Raw genomic sequence first — 20,107 nt, forward strand, 5'->3', positions numbered from 1 at the left:
GAGACCACCTCTGCCCACTTGTGTCAGGGTGGAAATTAGACACAGAAGAGACCTGCAAACAGAAGCCAAATGAACAAAGGGAACCGCCTCAGAAGTGACAGGTGCAATGGATTAAACTCCCTGTAGTTAACACTGACTACACTTGAAGGGGCCTATAGATATTCAGAAGTGGAAGCTGGAACAAGGAGCTATCTGAAACTGAACTTAACACACACTGCTGTAACACTCCAGAGAAATTCCTAGATATATTTTAACTATTATTATTATTTTTTAATTAAATTTTTTTTTCTTTCTTTATTTAAAGTCCTCTATTACTTCTCAATTTTCATGCTTATAACCCACTATAACCTGGCAAATAAACAAACAAACAAATAAATAAATAAAAAGGACTGTGTTATTAACACGAACTTCATATATATTTATTAAATTTTTTGTTTTTGTTTTTTTATATTGTATTTTCATAGTCTAACCTCTACTCTAGATTTTTAATCTTTGTTTTTCAGTATTTGATTTAAATTTTAGACATTTAAGAACCCAATCTTCAATATCCATTTTTACTCAGGAGAGTGATTACTGGTTTGATCACTCTCTTCCCCTTTTAACTCTCCTTTTTCTCCCCCAGATCACCTCTATTTCCTCCCTCCCCACTTCTCTTCTCAATCCAATTCTGTGAATCTCTGTGGGTGTTCTGGGCTGTGAAGAACACTTAGGGAACTGCCTAGATCTGTCTCTCTTCTCTTGAATCCCCCCTTTTCTCCTCTTGCTCACCTCTATCTCCTTCCTCCCTCTCCTTTTCTTCATGTAACTCTGTGAACCTCTCTGGGTGTCCCTCACTGTGGAGAACCCTTTCACCATTAACCTAGAAGTTCTTTATCAGTGCTGTATGGATGAAGAAGTCTTGAGGCTACTGGAAGAATAAGACTGAAATCCAGAGGCAAGAGGCTTAAGCCCAAAACCTAGAACACCAGAGAACTCCTGACTACAGGGAACATTAATTAATAAGAGATCATCCAAAAGCCTCCATACCTACACTGAAACCACCACCACCCAAGAGCCAATAAGTTCCAGAGCAAGACATACCACTCAAATTCTCCAGCAATGTAGGAACATAGCCTTTAGCAGCAATATACAGGCTGCCCAAAGTCACACCAAACCTATAGACCCATCTCAAAACTCACTACTGGACACTCCATTGCACTCCAGAGAGAAGAAACCCAGGTCCACCCACCAGAACACCAACGCAAGCTTTCCTAACTGGCAAGCTTGGACAAGCCAAAGATCCAGCCCCACCCACTGGGAGAAACTTCCACAATAAAAAGGAATCACAAACTACCAGAATACAGAAAAGCAACCCAAACACAGCTTTCTAAATAAGATGAAAATGCAGAGAACTACCCAGCAGGTAAAGGAACATGAAAAATGCCCACCAAGCCAAACAAAACAGGAGGAGAAGGGGAACCTACCTGGAAAAGAATTTAGAATAATGATAATAAAAATGATCCAAAATCTTGAGAACAAAATAGAGTTAAAGATAAATAGCATGGAGACAAGGATTGAGAAGACACAAGAAATGTTTAACAAGGACCTAGAAAAAATAAAAAAGTCAATTAAAAATGAATAATGCAATGCTGCTGCTGCTTCTATGTCACATCAATCATGTCCAACCCTGTGCGACCCCATAGATGGCAGCCCACCAACTCCTCCGTCCCTGGGATTTTCAAGGCAAGAACACTGAAGTGGGTTGCTATTTTCTTATCCAATGTGTGAAAGTGAAGAGTAAAAGTGAAGTCATTCAGTCATGTCCAACTCGTAATGACTCCAGGGAATGCACCCTACCAGGCTCCTCCATCCATGCGATTTTCCAGGCAAGAGTACTGGAATGGGGTGCCATTGGCTTCTCCTGAATAATGCAATGAATGAGATAAAAAACACTCTGGAGGGAACCAACAGTAGAATAAAGGAGACAGAAGATACGATAAGTTAGGTAGAAGATAAAATGGTGGAAATAAATGAAACAGAGAGGAAAAAAAGAAAAAGAATTAAAAAAAAAAAATGAGGACATCCTCAGGGACCTCTGGGGCAATGAGAAATGCCACAACATTCGAAATATAGGAGTCCCAGAAGAAGAAGATAAAAAGAAAGTCTATGAGAAAATACTCGAGGGGATAATAGGTGAAAACTTCCCCAAAATGGGAAAGGAAATAGTGACACATGTCCAAAAATCCCAGAGAGTTCCAAACAGGATAATCCCAAGGTGAAACACCCCAAGACACATATTAATCAAATTAATAAAGATCAAACACAAAGAACAAATATTAAAAGCAGCAAGGGAGAAACAACAAAGAACACACAAAGGGATTCCCATAAGGATAACAGCTGATCTTTCAATAGAAACTCTTCAGACCAGAAGGGAATGGCAGGACATACTTAAAGTAATGAAAGAGAATAAGCTACAACGCAGATTATTGTACCCAGCAAGGATCTCATTCAGATATGAAGGAGAATTCAAGAGCTTTACAGACAAGCAAAAGTTGAGAGAATTCAGCACCACCAAACCAGCTCTTCAACAAATACTAAAGGATCTTCTCTAGACAGGAAACACAGCAAGGTTGTATGATCACGAACCCAAAACAACAAAGCAAATGGCAACGGGACCCTTCTTATCAATAATTATCTTAAATGTAAATGGGTTGAATACCCCAACCAAAGACAAAGACTGACTGAATGGATATAAAAGCAAGACCCCTATATATGCTGTCTACAAGAGACCCACCTCAAAGCAAGGGACACATACAGACTGAAAGTGAAGGGCTGGAAAAAAATATTCCACGCAAACGGAGACCAAAAGAAAGGAGGGTCACAATACTCATATCAGAAAAAATCGACTTTAAAATAAAGGCTGTGAAAAGAGACAAAGAAGGACACTTCATAATGATCAAAGGATCAATCCAAGAAGAAGATATAACAATTATAAATATATATGCACCCAAAATAGGAACACCATGATATGTAAGGCAAATGCTAACAAGAATGAAAGGGAAATTAACAATTATATAAAAATAGTGGGAGATTTTAATAACCCACTCACACCTATGGATAGATCAACTAAACAGAAAATTAACAAGGAAACAAAAACTTTAAAAGACATATTGGACCAGGTAGACCTAATTGATATCTATAGGACATTTCACCCCAAAACAATCAATTTCACCTTTCTCTCAAGTGCACAGAGAACCATCTCCAGGATAGATCACATCCTAGGCCATAAATCAAGCCTTGGTAAATACAAAAAAATACCTGAAAACATCCCAGTCATCTTTTCTGACCACAATGCAGTAAGATGAGATCTCAATTACAGGAAAAAAAAAAAAAAACTATTAAAATAGCCAACATAAGGAGGCTAAATAACATGCTTCTGAGTAACCAAGAAATCATAGAAGAAATCAAAAAAGAAATCAAAATATGCATAGAAATGAATGAAAATGAAAACACAATAACCCAAAACCTATGGGACACTGTAAAAGCAGTCCTAAGGGGAAGGTTCAAAGCAATACAAGCTTACCTCAAGAAACAAGAAAAAAGTCAAATAAATAACCTAACTCTACACATAAAGCACTTAGAGAAGGAAGAAATGAAGAACACCAGGGTTAATAGAAGGAAAAAAATCTTAAAAACTAAGGCAGAAATAAATGCAATAGAAACAAAAGAAACTATAGCAAAAATCAACAAAGCTAAAAGCTGGTTTTTTGAAAAGGTAAATAAAATGGGCAAACCGTTAGCCAGACTAATCAAGAAACAAAGTGAGAAGAACAAAATTAACACAACTAGAAATGAAAATGGAGAAATCACAACAGACAACACTGAAATACAAAGGATCATAAGAGACTGCTACCAGCAGCTATATGCCAATAAAATGGACAACCTGGGAGAAATGGACAAATTCTTAGAAAAGTATAACTTTCTAAAATGGAACCAGGAAGAAATAGATCTTAACAGAACATCATAAGCACAAAAATCAAAACTGTAATCAGAAATCTGCCAGCAAACAAAAGCCCAGAACCAGATGGCTTCACAGCTAAATTCTACCAAAAATTTAGAGAAGAGCTAACACCTATCTTACGCAAACTCTTCCAGAAAATTGCAGAAGGCAAACTTTGAAACTCATTCTATGAGGCCACCATCACCCTAATACCAAAACCAGACAAAGAGGCCACACACACACACACACAAAAGAAAACTACAGGTCAATATCACTGATGACCACAGATGCAACAATTCTTAACAAAATTCTAGCAAACAGAATCCAACAATATATTAAAAAGATCATACATCATGACCAAGGGGGCTTTACCCCAGGGAGGCAAGGATTCTTTAATATCCACAAATCAATCAATGTAATACACCACATTAACAAACTGAAAGATAAAAACAATGTGATTATCTCAATAGATGCAGAAAAAGCCTTTGACAAAATTCAACATCCATTTTTGATAAAAACTGTCCAGAAAGCAGGAAAAGAAGGAACATACCTCAACATAATGAAAGCTATATATGACAAATCCACAGGAAACATTATCCTCAATGGTGAAAAATTGAAAGCATTTCCCTTAAAGTCAGGAACAAGACAAGGGTGCCCACTCTCACCAGTAATATTCAACATAGTTTTGGAACTGTTGGCCATAGCAATCAGAGCAGAAAAAGAAATAAAAGAATCCAGATAGGAAAAGAAGAAGTAAAACGCTCACTGTTTGCAAATGATATGACCCTCTACATAGAAAACCCTAAAGACTCTACCAGAAAATTACTAGAGCTAATCAATGAATATAGTAACGTTGCAGGATATAAAATTAACACACAGAAATCCCTTGCATACTTATACAATAACAATGAGAAAACAGAAAGAGAAATTAAGGAAGCAATACCATTCACCATTGCAGCAAAAAGAATAAAATACTTAGGCGTATATTTACCTAAAGAAATGAAAGACCTATATATAGAAAACTATAAAACACTGATGAAAGAAATCAAAGAGGACACAAATAGATGGAGAAATGTACTGTGTTCATGGATTAGAAGAATCAATATTGTCAAAATGACTATACGACCCAAAGCAATCTATAGATTCAATGCAATCCCTATCAAGCTACCAACAGTATTTGTCACAAAACTAGAACAAATAATTTCACAATTTGTATGGAAATGCAAAAAACCTCGAATAGCCAAAGTAATCTTGAGAAAGAAGAATGGAACTGGAGGAATCCACCTGCCTGACTTCAGGCTCTACTACAAAGCCACAGTCATCAAGACAGTATGGTACTGGCACAAAGAGAGAAATACAGATCAATGGGACAAAATACAAAGCCCAGAGATAAATCCACGTACCTATGGACATCTTATATTTGACAAAGGAGGCAAGGATATACAATGGAAAAAAGACTACCTCTTTAACAAGTGGTGCTGGGAAAACTGGTCAACCACCTATAAAGAATGAAACTAGAACACCTTCTAACACCACACACAAAAGTAAACTCAAAATGGATTAAAGATCTAAATATAAGACCAGAATCTATAAAACTCCTAGAGGAGAAAATAGGCAAAACACTATCTGACATAAATCACAGCAGGATCCTCTATGACTCAACTCCCAGAATATGGAAATAAAAGCAAAAATAAACAAGTGGGACTTAATGAAACTTAAAAGCTTTTGCACAACAAAGGAAACTATAGGCAAGGTGAAAAGACAGCCTTCAGAATGGGAGAAAATAATCGCAAACAAAGCAACAGAAAAAGGATTAACCTCAAAAATATATGAGCTAAGCCTGCAGCTCAATTCCAGAAAAATAAATGACCCAATCAAAAAATGGGTCAAAGAACTAAACAGACATTTCTCCAAAGAAGACATACAGATGGCTAACAAACACATGAAAAGATGCTCAACATCACTCATTACCAGAGAAATGCAAATCAAAACCACAATGAGGTACCATTACACGCCAGTCAGGATGGATGCTATCCAAAAGTCTACAAGCAATAAATGCTGGAGAAGGTGTGGAGAAAAGGGAACCTTCTTGCACTGTTGGTGGGAATGCAAACTAGTACAGCCGCTATGGAGAACAGTGTGGAGATTTCTTAAAAAACTGGAATTAGAACTGCCATAAGACCTAGCAATCCCACTTCTGGGCATACACACTGAGGAAACCAGATCTGAAAGAGACACCTGTACCCCAATGTTCATCGCAGCACTGTTTATAATAGCCAGGACATGGAAGCAAACTAGATGTCCATCAGCAGATGAATGGATAAGGAAGCTGTGGTACATATACACCATGGAATATTACTCAGCATTAAAAAGAATTCATTTGAATCAGTTCTAATGAGATGGATGAAACTGGAGCCCATTATACAGAGTGAAATAAGCCAGAAAGATAAACACCAATGCAGTATACTAACACATATATATGGAATTTAGAAAGATGGTAACGATAACCCTATATGAAAAACAGAAAAAGAGACACAGATGTACAGCACAGACTTTTGGACTCTGTGGGAGAAGGCGAGGGTGTGATGTTTTGAGAGAAAAGTATTGAAACATGTATATTATCAAGGGTGAAACAGACCACCAGCCCAGGTGGGATGCATGAGACAACTGCTCGGGGCTGGTGCACTGGGGTGGGGAGGGAGGCGGGAGGGGGGATCAGGATGTGAAATACATGTAAATCCATGGCTGATTCATGTAAATTTATGGCAAAACCCACTACAATATTGTAAAGTAATTAATCTCCAACTAATAAATATGAATGAAAATAAAAAGTCTTCTCCAAGACCGTAGTTCAAAGGGCATACACATGTGTCATTTGTCAGTGATGTCCTTTTCCCCCTGTTGGAATTTGACCAGCAAAACTGAATTTAAACAATATGCAAAGATGAGGATTAAGTCCCAGTGACCCACCTACATATACCTGGCGACAGGAGAGGCTCCTGTTGTATTCAAGGGACAGGCCTGGATAGATCTCATGCAGGAATGGGCCCTGGGAGTCCTGGATGAGTCATTAAACACGACTGTCTTTACTTTGATTGCCATAGCTGTTTTGTCTTCTTTGATTGGGAAGACATTTTAAAATTAATTTTTTTGTGTGTTTGCTTTGGCAGACAAAATTATTCATGGCATAGACCCTATGTGGGAAATTATATCAGGAATATATCCATTTATCTTCAGCAGTTAAATTTGTTGGTTTGCATGTCCCCGATGATCTTTCTTAATAAATAGAAAGGAAACAAACATGTTCAGAAGGCATTCAGTCTCTCTTTAAATCAACCAACTTGAATTACATTCCTCTCTGTCCACACTGCACTCCCAAGTCAAGGCTAGAAAAAAAAAACCTGGAGAGACTGAAAGCTGATGCCAGCACTTTGTTGTGGAGATTTCATTCCCACTATCTTCTCGGGAGAAAAAAAAAATTAGTTGCTAACATTAATATCAGTAGATTGTACATAAATATCCAAACTTCTGATTCTGTTGAAAACATGGCCAACTGGCTGGCTTTCCAGTACGGTTGAAGTGGAGGAAAGGCTGCTCCCAGGGGTCAGGGTGCAGCATGGCCACCTAGTTCTGCTATCATTTCTCTTGCCTCCTGGGACCCAGAGTTCGGGAGAACTAGACTGCTGGCTCTCGTAAGATAAAGACTACTATTGTCTTGATCAACCTTGACTTTGAAGCCTTTAACCCAGAACCCAGCACACAGTTCTTCCTTGTATGTTTGTTGGACAATATAAAATATCTTGTGGATGAATATGACATTTTTTCCAATACTGAAACCCATGCAATGGAAGTACTGCTCTGCCGTAAATCTTTGATGCAGACTGGCATCACAGGTACCCTGATTCCTGCCATTAGACCCACTACCTAAGGCCAGTTTAATGTCCCTGGGCTGTCCCTGAAGTCTTCACTGCCATTTGACAACATATCCTCCTAGCAATCTCCTCTCCAACAAAGACAGCAATGCATATCTCATCAAGTGACTAAGAAGATGACATGAAACCATGAATGTCGAGGATGGCCCCTAGTTATCATTTTCATGATGTTCTTAGCAGTTTTATCTCCAAGTAGGCAAGCTTCTCTGTCTCCTTAGATGTCCATGCAGATCAGTTAGATTTTCCAGCCAAGATTCAAGGAAGAGATTACAGTTCAATTGTCTGTATTCTGAGAAGCTTCAAAGTCCACTTGCCAAGGACACTGAGGAAGGTAAAGATTTTATCGAAAGCTTTGTGTTTTTATCAGATCTATTAGTGGCATAAAGGGGAAAAATAGGGCATGTCAGAGCATATATAACTAGGCGCTCCCGGTCACCACTACATGCTAAGAACCCGAACTTCCCTGAGTATTTGGAGCCAGGAAAGAAGCATGAAGTGGCTTGTGCTCCTCGGGCTGGTGGCCTTCTCAGAGTGCATAGTCAAGTAAGTATGGGGACTGTAAGCTGCATCATCTTCCTTTCTCAGATTTTTCTTTTCATCTGATTATTCTTCCACCCATCAAGTTTAGATGGGAATGAAATTTCCCTGACAGTCTTAAAGTTCAACCCTTACTTATTGATAAGTTCCCTGCTTTAGGAACTGTGGATTCCAAGGGTCTTGGTGTAGATTTACATGGTTGCACAACTCTTGGGGTCCAGTCATGACCTATTGAAAATCCAACTCCTTACAACTGTTCAGTGCACAGTCTATGCAGATATCCTGTGGAATAGCACTTTTCTACATTTTATTCAACATGTCCTGTTTGTTCCCTGTCTACTTCAGTGTGTATATGTCTATGTCTGCATCTCTGTATCACTATCATTTACCTCTCCTTCTCTTTGGAATTCTCTGTGAGTGTATTTCTCTCTGTGTTGTTTTCTTTTAATTTTTCATTTGACTCATCCTTCCTTCTCGAGCCTCTGAATTTCCCTTATTTATTCCCTATCTCCTGGATTCTTTTTCAACCCCCTCATCTCTTTCAACTTGGAGAATGATACACTGTTTTACATACAGTTTTATATCTGACAGGCAGTGTGACCACAGCAAACTCAGTAACCTCTTGCATTTCAAATTTCTCCCTTGTAAAAGAGCATAAGAGTCCCCCTTCTACCTCTTCCTTGAGGTTCTATGAGAAGGATACAGTGGGATGGAAACAGCAATGCTAATTCCTGTCATTGTTGAGACTTCCTATTTATCAGGTACCTTATATCAATCACTTCACTTATCCCCAAGATATTCTATTTGGAGGGTTTGTATTGTTACATTTCACCATTTTACCGAGGTGGAGACTGAGACTCCACATGGTCATATGGCTTATCCCAGAGTGCAGAACAGCACCTGTAATCAAACCTGTCTTTGGCATGCTATATGCATAAAATTCTGATAATAACGTGCCTCATAAAAATGATTAGAAAATACACGGGGCCATTACAATGACAGTTTTACCTGAACACTGACAACTAATTGTAGCTTCTTCTTTGTTTTCTTTGCCAAATGCTCCATAAAGTATACCTCTAATGAGAGTGAAGATCATGAGAAAAACCCGCAGTGAAAATAATATGCTGAACAATTTCCTGAAGGAACACTCTTACAGACTGTACCAGACTACTTCTCCTGGCTCAAATATAGCTACTCAACCTCTGAGAAACTTCGAGGATGTGAGTATTTGGGGGGATGATGCTCCACAGCGCCCCCTGGAGCTCTAGCCTAGCACCGGAGCTCATCTGGAGGTGCCAGGTGGGATGTGGTGGTGGGGTTCCTGCAGGAGGCAGAAACACTGGAAAACAGGGACCTCACCCAGAGGAGAAAACACTCTCATTCTCAACTGTTGGTCTTTGTGACTGGGCCTGGCATTTACCAAGTGGCAGGTATATATCCATTTCTGTGTCAAAGATGAGTCATTAGTTTGAGGGAGATTGTTCCTTCTGAAATAATTGAGTCAGTCAGTTACAGATGAAGAGTGAACCATCACTGATCAAATGGTAGAACCAAAGGCAAAGCAATTGTGAATCCCCAGGCAGAGAAATTCAGGTTCCACAGATGCAAGAACCACAGCTGTAATAAGATACTGAACCTGTATTCCGTGTAAAGCCATAAGTATCTAATACTGTGGTTACTGTTTTTAGAGTAGAAAAATGGCTTAATTTGTCTTCAAGAATACTCATGCCAGCCTGAGAGATAGGCGTATTAGTAAATACATGTCAAATGAAAGGGTCAACTCTATGGTGTTGATTGGATGTGGTCTGAGTTTAGAGGGAGTGGCTGAGGTTGATCAAGAAGGACCTCCTGGAGAAGGGAGTGTTAAGGCTGGGTTGGAGGAGACTACAGAGCTTCTCAAATGAAGTCACCAGGACTTCCCTGGGTGTCTAGTGGTCCTGGATATCCAGTGGTTATGACTCTCTGCTTCCAATGCAGGAAGTACCACTTCAACGCCTGGTCATAGAGTCAATATCCTGCTTACCATGCAGCACAGGAAAAATATATCAAATGCAGGCACCTCTGGGACCAACGTCAGTGAGCTGCATGGTGGTTAGAAAGTGATCTCGAGAGATATGTAACATCCAGAGGGAGGCATGTGTGTGGGAATAGAGGGTAGTCAGTTCTGCACTAACCCACTCACTCCTTGTCCCTGTAGATGGTCTATGTGGGTAACATCACCATTGGAACACCCCCTCAGGAATTACAGGTTGTCTTTGATACAGGCTCATCTGACTTGTGTGTGCCCTCCATCCTTTGCACCAGCCCAAGCTGTTGTGAGTACAGACACCCCTTACCCAGACCATTTTTCCCTTGCCATGCCACCCTGTTTTGCACCCTTGGCCCCTGATAACACTTATCTCTTGTGTCTGCAGCCTCACATGTTATGTTCAGATATATTGAGTCTTCCACATTCCTGCCTATCGGAAAGATCTTCAGCATTGAACATGGTCGTAGGAGGATGAAGGGAGTTGTTGGTCGTGACACCGTTCGGGTAACAGTGTAACAAATGCTGAGTCAGGACTGGCTATGGAGTAACAACTGCTTGCAAAACAGATGCAGGACCTTCTGGCAGGACCCTTCCTAGCCTAATTCCCATAGATAATCGCCATCTTACCCACAGGATCCTGTCCCTGGGAAGGCAGTGCCTGTGGTGACACACGAGCACACAGATTAGCTAACCCAGAGAGTGGCTTGAGATGGGGACTTGCAGCTTCTCTGCCCATGAGCAGTTCAAGGTTCATTTTGCTGGGAGTGAGAAGAGGGGAAAAAGGAACCCACTTTTATATTCACAGACTGTTCCAGGCACTTTCAGGTGATAACTGGTTTAGTCCTGACAAACCCACACAGAAGTTTCTCTGATTAGCTCATGTGACATGAGGAAACTGAGGTGCAGACAGCAAGGGCCATGCTGAGCACAAGCATGTGGTAAACAGTGGAGCTCGGCTGACTTTTCAGGACTGAAGATGCTGTGGGGTGTTTGGGGAAAGAATAAAACTGATCTGGGGACCTTCGGAGCAGTCAAGGGCTTCAGGTATCCAGACTGGGAAACTGGAGGCCTGAGAAGTTAGGGGGCCTCATAAATGAGTTCTCACTCTAGGGGGCCTTTCAGAGTCCAACAAAACTTAAGGCTTGTTGCCCCCAAATTACTTGAGTAGTTCCTCCCTCTCTCTTTCTCTCTCATACACACTCACACAGACACACATATGCCCAAAAGTGAATCCGCAGGCAGTCATTTCATAGATCCCTACAAGCAAGATTGTGTTTTCGGCTTCTGTCTTCCTGGACAGATGCAGAATCCACAGTACCTTACAGAGAAAGCAGTCCATTCCTGTCATTAGGTCACAGTGATGCCAAAGAGAAGGCTACCGTGCTCTTGGCTCATTTTGTCCACAACGGGACACCAATGGGTCCTGGCCTGACTCTTGGTTGTCCCACCTGTACAGAAGCCATGAGGCAAATTTGACTCACTCAGGTGGTGTCTTTCAGAGAGGCAGATGTTTTAAAATTCATACCCTCTCCCAAATGGAACCCAAATTCCCCTCCCAGTTTGGTCTAACTGTGTGAGGTCCACTGAAGACACAGCCCAGCCTCAATTCTTCTCTGAGGATCTAATGGCAATGCACCCCAGCTCAGTCCTAGCCCCACTTCATGTATCTGTAAGCGGGTTCACTCTTCTCTCCCGCAGATTGGGGACCTTGTAATTACTGACCAGCAATTTGGTTTAAGCGTGGAGCAATCCGGGTTTGAGGGAATGCCTTTTGATGGTGTCTTGGGCTTGAACTACCCCAACATATCTCTCACTGGAGGCATCCCCATCTTTGACAACCTGAAGAATCAAGGTGCCATTTCTGAGCCAGTTTTTGCCTTCTATCTGAGCAAGTAAGTCTGAGATGGACAATCCGTTTCTCCAAATTAGATGTAATTTGATTTCAGTTGTAGGAAATTTATAGAACACATGATAAAGAAGTATCCTGAAAGATAATCTAACCCAAGGTAACTATGGCCCCAGGCCCATACCTGGCTTCACCACCTGCTTTTAGAAATAACCTTTTATTGGAACATAACCCTGCTCCTGGGCTCAAGATCAGTAACTTGGTCTAGCGGGATGAGTGAGGAGGAAGACTAATGAGAGGCAACAGGAAACAAGTGGAAGGAAAAAGCATGAGGATTTCCTTATGAATTTGATAAGGAAGAAGAAGGATGGTGGGTAGCTTTCCTTCCTCATTAGCATTTCACTGTGAGCCCAGTACCAGCTACCCAATTTGCAAAAGCCAGTGAAAAACAAAATTGTAGGAAACACAAAAAAGGTGTAGGACCCTTGTTCAAGAAATGGTAGGCATTTCAAGACAGGGAGAGCAGTTGTGGGGTCCCTTCTGAGTGTGGGGCCCTTTGGACAGTAGAGGTCACAGGCTAGTGGAGCCAACTCTGGGTGACCTGATCCCACACCCTTAGCACTCCCAGGCCTTGACTTTCCAGAAAAATGACAAAGTGGACAAGGGGAAAGCGAAAATGCTTCAGCATCCTGTCCTCTGACAGTGTCTGAGCTCTCAGGTCACAGGAGGTCCAGGGCATCTTCAGAAGATATAGTGGCTGGAGCCCAGCCAGGTGACTCAGCTTCTAACCTCCTCTGTGCCACTCATTACTGAGTAACTGACCTCAGTCTGATTTTCAATCACTCCTAGCCTCGATATTTGCATCTGTCGATGAGGACCTTATTAGGGCCTTGATGTGTGGAGAAGCAAAGCTTTCAGACAGTGCTGCTGTTATCATCCTCCAAGGATCACCCCGCTGTCATCTCTCTATAGGAGCAAGCCAGAAGGCAGTGTGGTGATGTTTGGTGGGGTGGATAAATCCTACTACCAGGGAGCGCTCAACTGGGTACCGTTGATCCAACCAGGTGACTGGCGTGTCCACATGGACCGGTAAGCCTCTCCCTCTGAGTGTCAGCCCAAGGGATGCTCCAAATCTGTACATGGACACAGGCAGACACTCATAAATGGATTCTCAAACACATAGTCACACAAACATATACACCACCCACAACGACACAGACAGACACACAGAAACATGGAAACACACAAGCAGACACATATACACATACACAGAGACACATATAAACATGCATAGCTAGTCAGAGACACAGAAGCACACACAAAGATACATACAATCACACATACAAACAAACACACAAGCACATAGATACACAAACAGCCCATGGGTTCATAATCCACAGGCCTCCTGACCAGCGCTCTGACCAGGGTCCTCACAGGGTCCAGAGAGGTCTGTGCAGCTGAGAGAGCATTGCACCCACTGCCCTGTGAGGCGGGGAGCATGGTCAGAGGACTCTGCAGTCTGGTGAACAGGGTCAGGGAGGATTTCACCAGCCTGGACAGCAGTATGATAAGATCACCAAGTGTCCATGGCTACCTTGGACCAAGGAAGTTCTCAGTACAGATGAGTCTCAGTTTACAAACAGGGAAAGTCCTCAGCAAATGGGGAAAACTGGTCTCCTTATGGAGAAGCTACCCAGTAGTGGAGAGAGGTTGGCTGCAGTCTTAAGATGTGAAAACAACTAATAAAAAAGACAGCCCACATCCCTGGGCAGAGAGTTGGGCAGGGGCTATAAGTGAAAGAATCAGAAAGGTGGGATCCAGGAGTGACCTGAGGACAAGAGGCAATAACTGATAGGATTCTGTGTGATACCCTCAGACAAAAGCTGACCTGTCCTTTGGAGTTTCCGTGGGCTAGTCATGTATTTCCTGGCCAGCATCTCAGGGTCTGAGCTGATTTTAGGAATAGTGATGGGAGACACCCTCTCCAGAGGAGCCCCTCTCTCCCCCTACAATGAGAATTTGCTGCCCCTGTGAATTTCCATCTTCACTCTGTGTTCCACCCATTATTTGTTCCGTACCAGATACAGCTCTCTAGATGTTCCTCATTATTTTCACAGTCTTCATTCACTCATGGAACAGACAAACATTGGGCATCCACTGTGTGCCAGGCACTTCAGGGAGGCAATGAGAATAAAACTCGCCCTCACATCTAAGAAGGCAGATGCACATAAATGACACACACAAACTTAGTGAATTGTGACTTTGGTACATGCTAGTCGTGGGGAAGGGTCTACAGAGAGTGACAAAGACAGGAGACTGATAAACACCGCAGGAAAGACTTCCCTGAATCCATGACAATTAAGCTGGAATCTGGAAGATGAGAAGACATTTGATAGTCAAAGGGGAGAGGAGTCTTCTAGGAAGGAAGGCCAGCTAGTTTCAAGGTACCAAAGATCCTGGTGTATTCAACTACTGCAGTCAAGGATGTCAAGGGAGCTGCCATATTGAAAGCAGATGAAGAGAGTCAGGGCAAGAGACAAAGGGCTGTTTAGGAGACACACAGGAAGGGAGCAGCTCTGGGGAGACTCGGAGTGACCTCAATGTCCTCTTTGTTCCACTGTCTCTCAGCATCTCCATGGAAGGACAGATTGTTGCTTGTTATAGCGGCTGTGAGGCCCTTGTGGACACCGGGGAATCATCGATCATCGGCCCAAGAAGACTGGTCGATAAGATCCTGAGGTTCCTCGGTGCCAAGCTAGGGGGTTCCAAGGTGAAAGGTCATGCCCCAGGGTCACTCCCAGTATCCACACACAACAAGGATCTCCAGGGCCAACCTCTCTCCCTCTCTCTCTAATAGCACTATGTTTCTTGTTCTGCGGTCAATAACCTGCCCTCTATTGACTTCACCATCAACGGCATCAACTACCCACTGCCAGCTCAAGCCTACATCATCAAGGTGAGGAGACAATACTGAGGGTTGGTTCTCAAACTGGAGCTTGCAGGATCCCCTGGGCTGCTGCTGGGAGGAGGGCACCATCTGCATGTCATATCACACCATTGCAGATGCTCTGAGCCTTGTGGCTGGGCCAATGTCTCCCACAGAACCAACAACTTGAGAGTAAAGGGCCGTCTGGAACACTGATCATCCTGAAATAAATGTGGAGACGCCACACCATGCTGGCATAGTGGGAGTCACAAGGCGAGGGGAACACTGAGGCCTTCAGTCCTCAGAGAGCTTCAGTTCAATATGAACCCTTAGGTGCATGAATGAGAAAGTCAGTGCTAACAGTCCCTGAAATAGGCCAGGTTACAAGTAGAATGGCTGGGGACAATCCCAGTGTGATGTCCCAGCATAAATTAACAGTCTCCCTTCCCTTCTCAAAGTTTTCCTGCTTTGGATGATAAATTACATGGTCAGCCTAGATCTCGGCTGCTTCTTCCCCTTGCTCTGGCCAGGTGCGCCCTTTGTGAATTGGGGTACCCGACCCCTCTGTGGGGATGTTGGATACTAAGGTGAATAAAGGGCTCACAGTGACTGCTCAGCCCCGGCACAGGGTGGAGGCTTCATGTCAGCCCCCTGTGGGAGTACATAGCAGGCTGATGGGCTCAAGGAAGGCTTCGAGGAACAGAGGGAATTTCAGGAATTCTAAAACCTCAAACTCACAGAGCCATATGGAGGGTTTCTTGGTTCTAGGCAACACTGCACTGGATTCCATGCAAATGGCATCCCAAGGTACTCTGCACTGGGGCACTGGGGACTTACTAAGGGTGTTGAGGGCTACTGACTGACCAGTGGGAATGGGGAACCAGAGTAAGTTACCCAGTCAAACCTGGAATGGCCAAAGAGGGTGAGTGTGGGCAGAAGGAGGCTTCCCAGAGTTCCTGAGTTAAGTCTTCAAGAACGTGTTGTGGGCACTGCTATATTTAAGATGGATAACCAACAATGAGATACTGCATAGCATGGGGAACTCCAATCAGTTATATGACAGCCAGGATGGAAGGGGTATCTCTGGGTCCAGGAGACATAGGTACATACAATTTAGTCCCTTTACTGTCCACCTGAAATTCAGAATATGGTTAATCAGCTATACTCCAATACAAAATAAAGTTTTTTAATAAAGTTTAGATTTTGAGGATGGCGGAAGAGGACCTGCATTCACTGTAGACAAAACAAGGAACAGGAGTCAGAAGGAAAGAAACAGGGAGTGAAGGGAACCAGGGGACACTCTTGTTCTTTTCTAAATATTGTACTGAAGTGTGGCTGATCTTCAGTGTCACCGTAAGTTCTAATGCACAGCAATGTGACTCAGTTATACACATAAAAAATATACATTCTTTTTCGTATTCTCTTTCATGTGGTTTATCACTGAATATTGAATATAGCTCCTTACTCTCTATAGTAGGACTTTGTTGTTTATCATTCCACTGTTTCCCCAACTCCCAGTCCTCCACTCACCACACCCTTCCTCATGGCAGCCACATGTATGGGCCCTTTTTGTTTTTGGATGAACTCTCACATGCCCTGAAGCTCATAAAACCACTTGATACTTACCAAAAGGGGAAAGCAAAACCAAGAATGGTGTTCGGTCTGGATATTGGATTCGCTGATAAGGGCTCAGGCTGATTGATGTGTGTCTCTGACTCCCCCAGCATTCTAGCCACGACTGCTCTATCAACCTTGAAGCGGACACAGAGGGTACATCTGCAGAGACGTGGATCGTGGGTGTCGTCTTCCTGAGGCAGTACTTCTCGGTTTATGATCGAGGAAATGACAGGATTGGCCTGGCACAGGCAGTGTAACACTTGGAGTGATTCAGGAATCAGTAAGGCCACTCCTAACACACCCTCACTCACACTTAGGGCACTCCTGCCCAGTATGCTGATGAACTGCATTTGGTGGTCTGCACACCCTATTCTCAGTAAAGAATAAAGGGTTTCACTCATAATGGTGCTGAAACAAATGGGTGCCTCTCTGTTTGGGAGTGAAAGATCTAGAACCAAGTCTGAATCAAAATTGAAAGGAGCCCAACTCCAACTGGCTTCAAGGGAAAGGGAGACTCATTGAAATGATTCTGGGAATCCAGGACACAAGAATCAGAGCAAATACAAAGATCTCAGGGACTGGACCCAAGAAATCAGAAATCATCAGTTCTCTCTTTCTCACCCTCACTCTTTCCCTTCCCTCTTCTTTGATGATCTTAGCCTGACAACTTTCTTCCTTAAGGCTTCTACACATAGTGAGGGAGTCCAAGCTACCTGCCCTAGGGTTTTGTATCCCCAAGGCACCACCTGGTAAGGAAAGAAGCTCAGAGATATCAGAGTTCAAGTGTGTTCTCTGAATGCCCCACCTCAGATCACCTGAACAGCACCAGATCAGCCATCCTGGCAGGACCATGGGGTCCTATGTTTGGCTTTACATGATCATTGGCCCTGACCCAGCAGCACACATGATTCTCAGTTTCCTCCAGAACTACATGTCTGAAGCTGGGGACAAGCAGCCCCAAGGATAGTGACTGGAGGATGGTCTAGGCCATGGAAGAGTTCGTGATGACCCACCAACTCCACCACCTCCTCATTCAGAGGAATTCTAAGGGGTAATGAAATAGACTCTCTTCGTCCCATCTCAGATAATCTTATCACTGGGCTTCTCCTCCAGGAGAGTTTGGGTGAGGTAGTTCCTGCAGAGCTGGTTCCCTCTTGTTCCCACACTCCACTCACCAGCTCTCTACCACATATGCCTGCTCTGCCCTTTCCATTCCTATTTGGTAAGTGATGGCCCCAGTGGATCCCTGAGCCGTGCCCCTACCCCAGGGACCAGAATGCCCCTTCCTAGGTGTCCAATGCTGCTGGGGAGAATGCAACGCATGTATCGGGGGACCCAGGGTACACAGAGCCTTCAGCCTTTCTGAGCTTCCTTCGGCCGTGGAGCTACAAACTGTCTGCTTGAACCTGCCATGTTCAGGCACTTTTGCAGTGGAAGTATCCATTCTTTCCACCTGGAGGCCCTCAGTAGATGCCTCAGCTGAGACATCATGGGTCAGAAGTTGATTTCCTTTCAGACTGACTGGTTTTATCTCCTTGTATAAGGGACTCTCAAAAATCTTCTGAGGCACCACATTCAAAAGCTCAGTTTTTTACCATTCACCCTTTCTTATGCTCCAGATAGCACATCTATACATGATTACTGGAAAAATCATAGTTTTGCCACTACAGACCTCTGTAGCAAAGTGAATCTCTGCTTTTTAATACACCATCCTGGTTTTTCATAGCCTTTCTTCCTTCCAAGGAGCAAGTGTGTTTTAATTTTGTGGTTGCAGTCAAGGTCCATACTGATTTTGGAGCCCAAGAAAATAAGATCTGCCACTGTTTCCACATTTCCCTCATCTATATGCTTTGAAGTGGTGGGAGTTGGATGCCATGAATGTTGAGTATTTTTTTGTGAATAGTTTTTTGGATGTTGAGATTTAAACCAATTTTTGCATCTCCTCTCCTCATCAAGAGGCTCTTTAGTTCTTTGCTCTCTGCCATTAGGGTGGTGTCATCTTCATATCTGTGGATGTTGATACCCAGCAATCTTGGTTCCAGCGTGGGATTTATGTAGTCCAGCATATCGAATGATGTGTCCTACATAGAAGTTAAATAACGAGAGTGACAATGTACACCTTGTCACGCTCCATTCCCAATTTTAAATCTTTCAGTTGTTTCGTGTCTGATTCTAACTGCCACTTTTTGACCTACATACAGACTGTTCAGGAGACAGGTAAGGTGATCTGGTACTCTGCCAGGAGCCATTATGGGCGATCCCACTCATGACCAGGTCATGAGGAGAAGACCTGAAATGCAAGGCTGTTCAGGCTACAAGGGACCCTCCAGGTTGACCCCGGCCTCTACCCCACCCTGTATCCTCCCCGTCTTGCTGTTGTCCTTGTTCATCCTGTTGCAGATCTTTGCGTTCCCTGACGAGAGCTCTCCTGTTCTTCTTTCACTCAATAAAGACCAACATAGAACCCTAATTAATAAATCTCCTGGATGCTGGTTCCCTATGAAGGGGCCAGGAATGAAGGAAACGTTTCAATTAAAACCGTTTTGCTGGCAATCTGCCTTGTTCGGCAAATGTGTACTAATGCACATGACTGCTCACAACACCTTAATCATGAACTGCGTAAAGAACCTGACCACACAAAAGGCCCTGATAGGCACAGAGCCCTTCAGGGGGTGAAAAAGCCCTATTAGAAAACACAAAAAATATAATTCTAATGTGGTTATTGGATCAATGTTTTATTGCTGTTATTTTGCTGAGGTTGTGCAGTAGAAACCCTTGTTAATATAGTTAAGGATTTAGAAAAATAAGAGTTTAGCCCTAGTGTAGAAACAATAAGATAATTGTTAATTTTAACCAAGAGTGCTAAAACAGAGGCTGCCTCACCAGAGCCACAGAGTCTTTGTGTGGCAAACTGTTTTAGATAAATTTAGCTGAAAACTTCTGCAAAAAGTCTGACCTTTGTGTTAATAGGATTGTATTTCTACTATGTTACAACCTGCTATACCATGGGACTGCAACTTTTCTGTTTTCTCCTAAACTCAAGGCAACATAGAACAATAAAGAATAGACTACAGAAAACAGCTTTGCCTTCACCTAAGTCATAAAATGTTAATAGGCCCCAAGGCCAGATGATAATGTACAAAGATCCACTATGAAAGAAGATGTTCAGTAAAAAAAAATGCAGAAAACACCCTGGTTTCATAAAGGACAAATTGACATAATGTTAACCTAAACTTTGTAT

The 20,107-nt window shown here is 42.7% G+C and overlaps 1 protein-coding gene across 1 annotated transcript; it reads left to right on the forward strand.

The window, feature by feature from the left end:
* The first annotated feature begins 8,353 nt into the window (after positions 1-8,353).
* On the forward strand, positions 8,354-17,123 carry LOC133066330 (pregnancy-associated glycoprotein 1-like). The gene is made up of 9 exons (XM_061157307.1): positions 8,354-8,454; positions 9,518-9,668; positions 10,646-10,763; positions 10,863-10,981; positions 12,176-12,369; positions 13,296-13,412; positions 14,952-15,093; positions 15,181-15,279; positions 16,974-17,123. Exons 1-9 carry the CDS (start codon positions 8,354-8,356, stop codon positions 17,121-17,123), a joined length of 1,191 nt encoding a protein of 396 aa, XP_061013290.1.
* Positions 17,124-20,107: the final 2,984 nt, after the last annotated feature.

The sequence above is a fragment of the Dama dama genome, chromosome 2 (genome assembly GCF_033118175.1).
Source record: "Dama dama isolate Ldn47 chromosome 2, ASM3311817v1, whole genome shotgun sequence".
Taxonomy (NCBI): Eukaryota; Metazoa; Chordata; class Mammalia; order Artiodactyla; family Cervidae; genus Dama; species Dama dama.

Bases quoted from the DNA above. Each gene is read 5' to 3' on its own strand.
- LOC133066330 (XM_061157307.1), top strand. From the start codon at position 8,354: ATGCTAAGAACCCGAACTTCCCTGAGTATTTGGAGCCAGGAAAGAAGC. The intron at 9,669-10,645 runs GTGAGTATTTGG...TTGTCCCTGTAG, and splicing joins CTCTGAGAAACTTCGAGGAT to ATGGTCTATGTGGGTAACAT. The intron at 15,094-15,180 runs GTGAAAGGTCAT...TCTCTCTAATAG, and splicing joins CCAAGCTAGGGGGTTCCAAG to CACTATGTTTCTTGTTCTGC.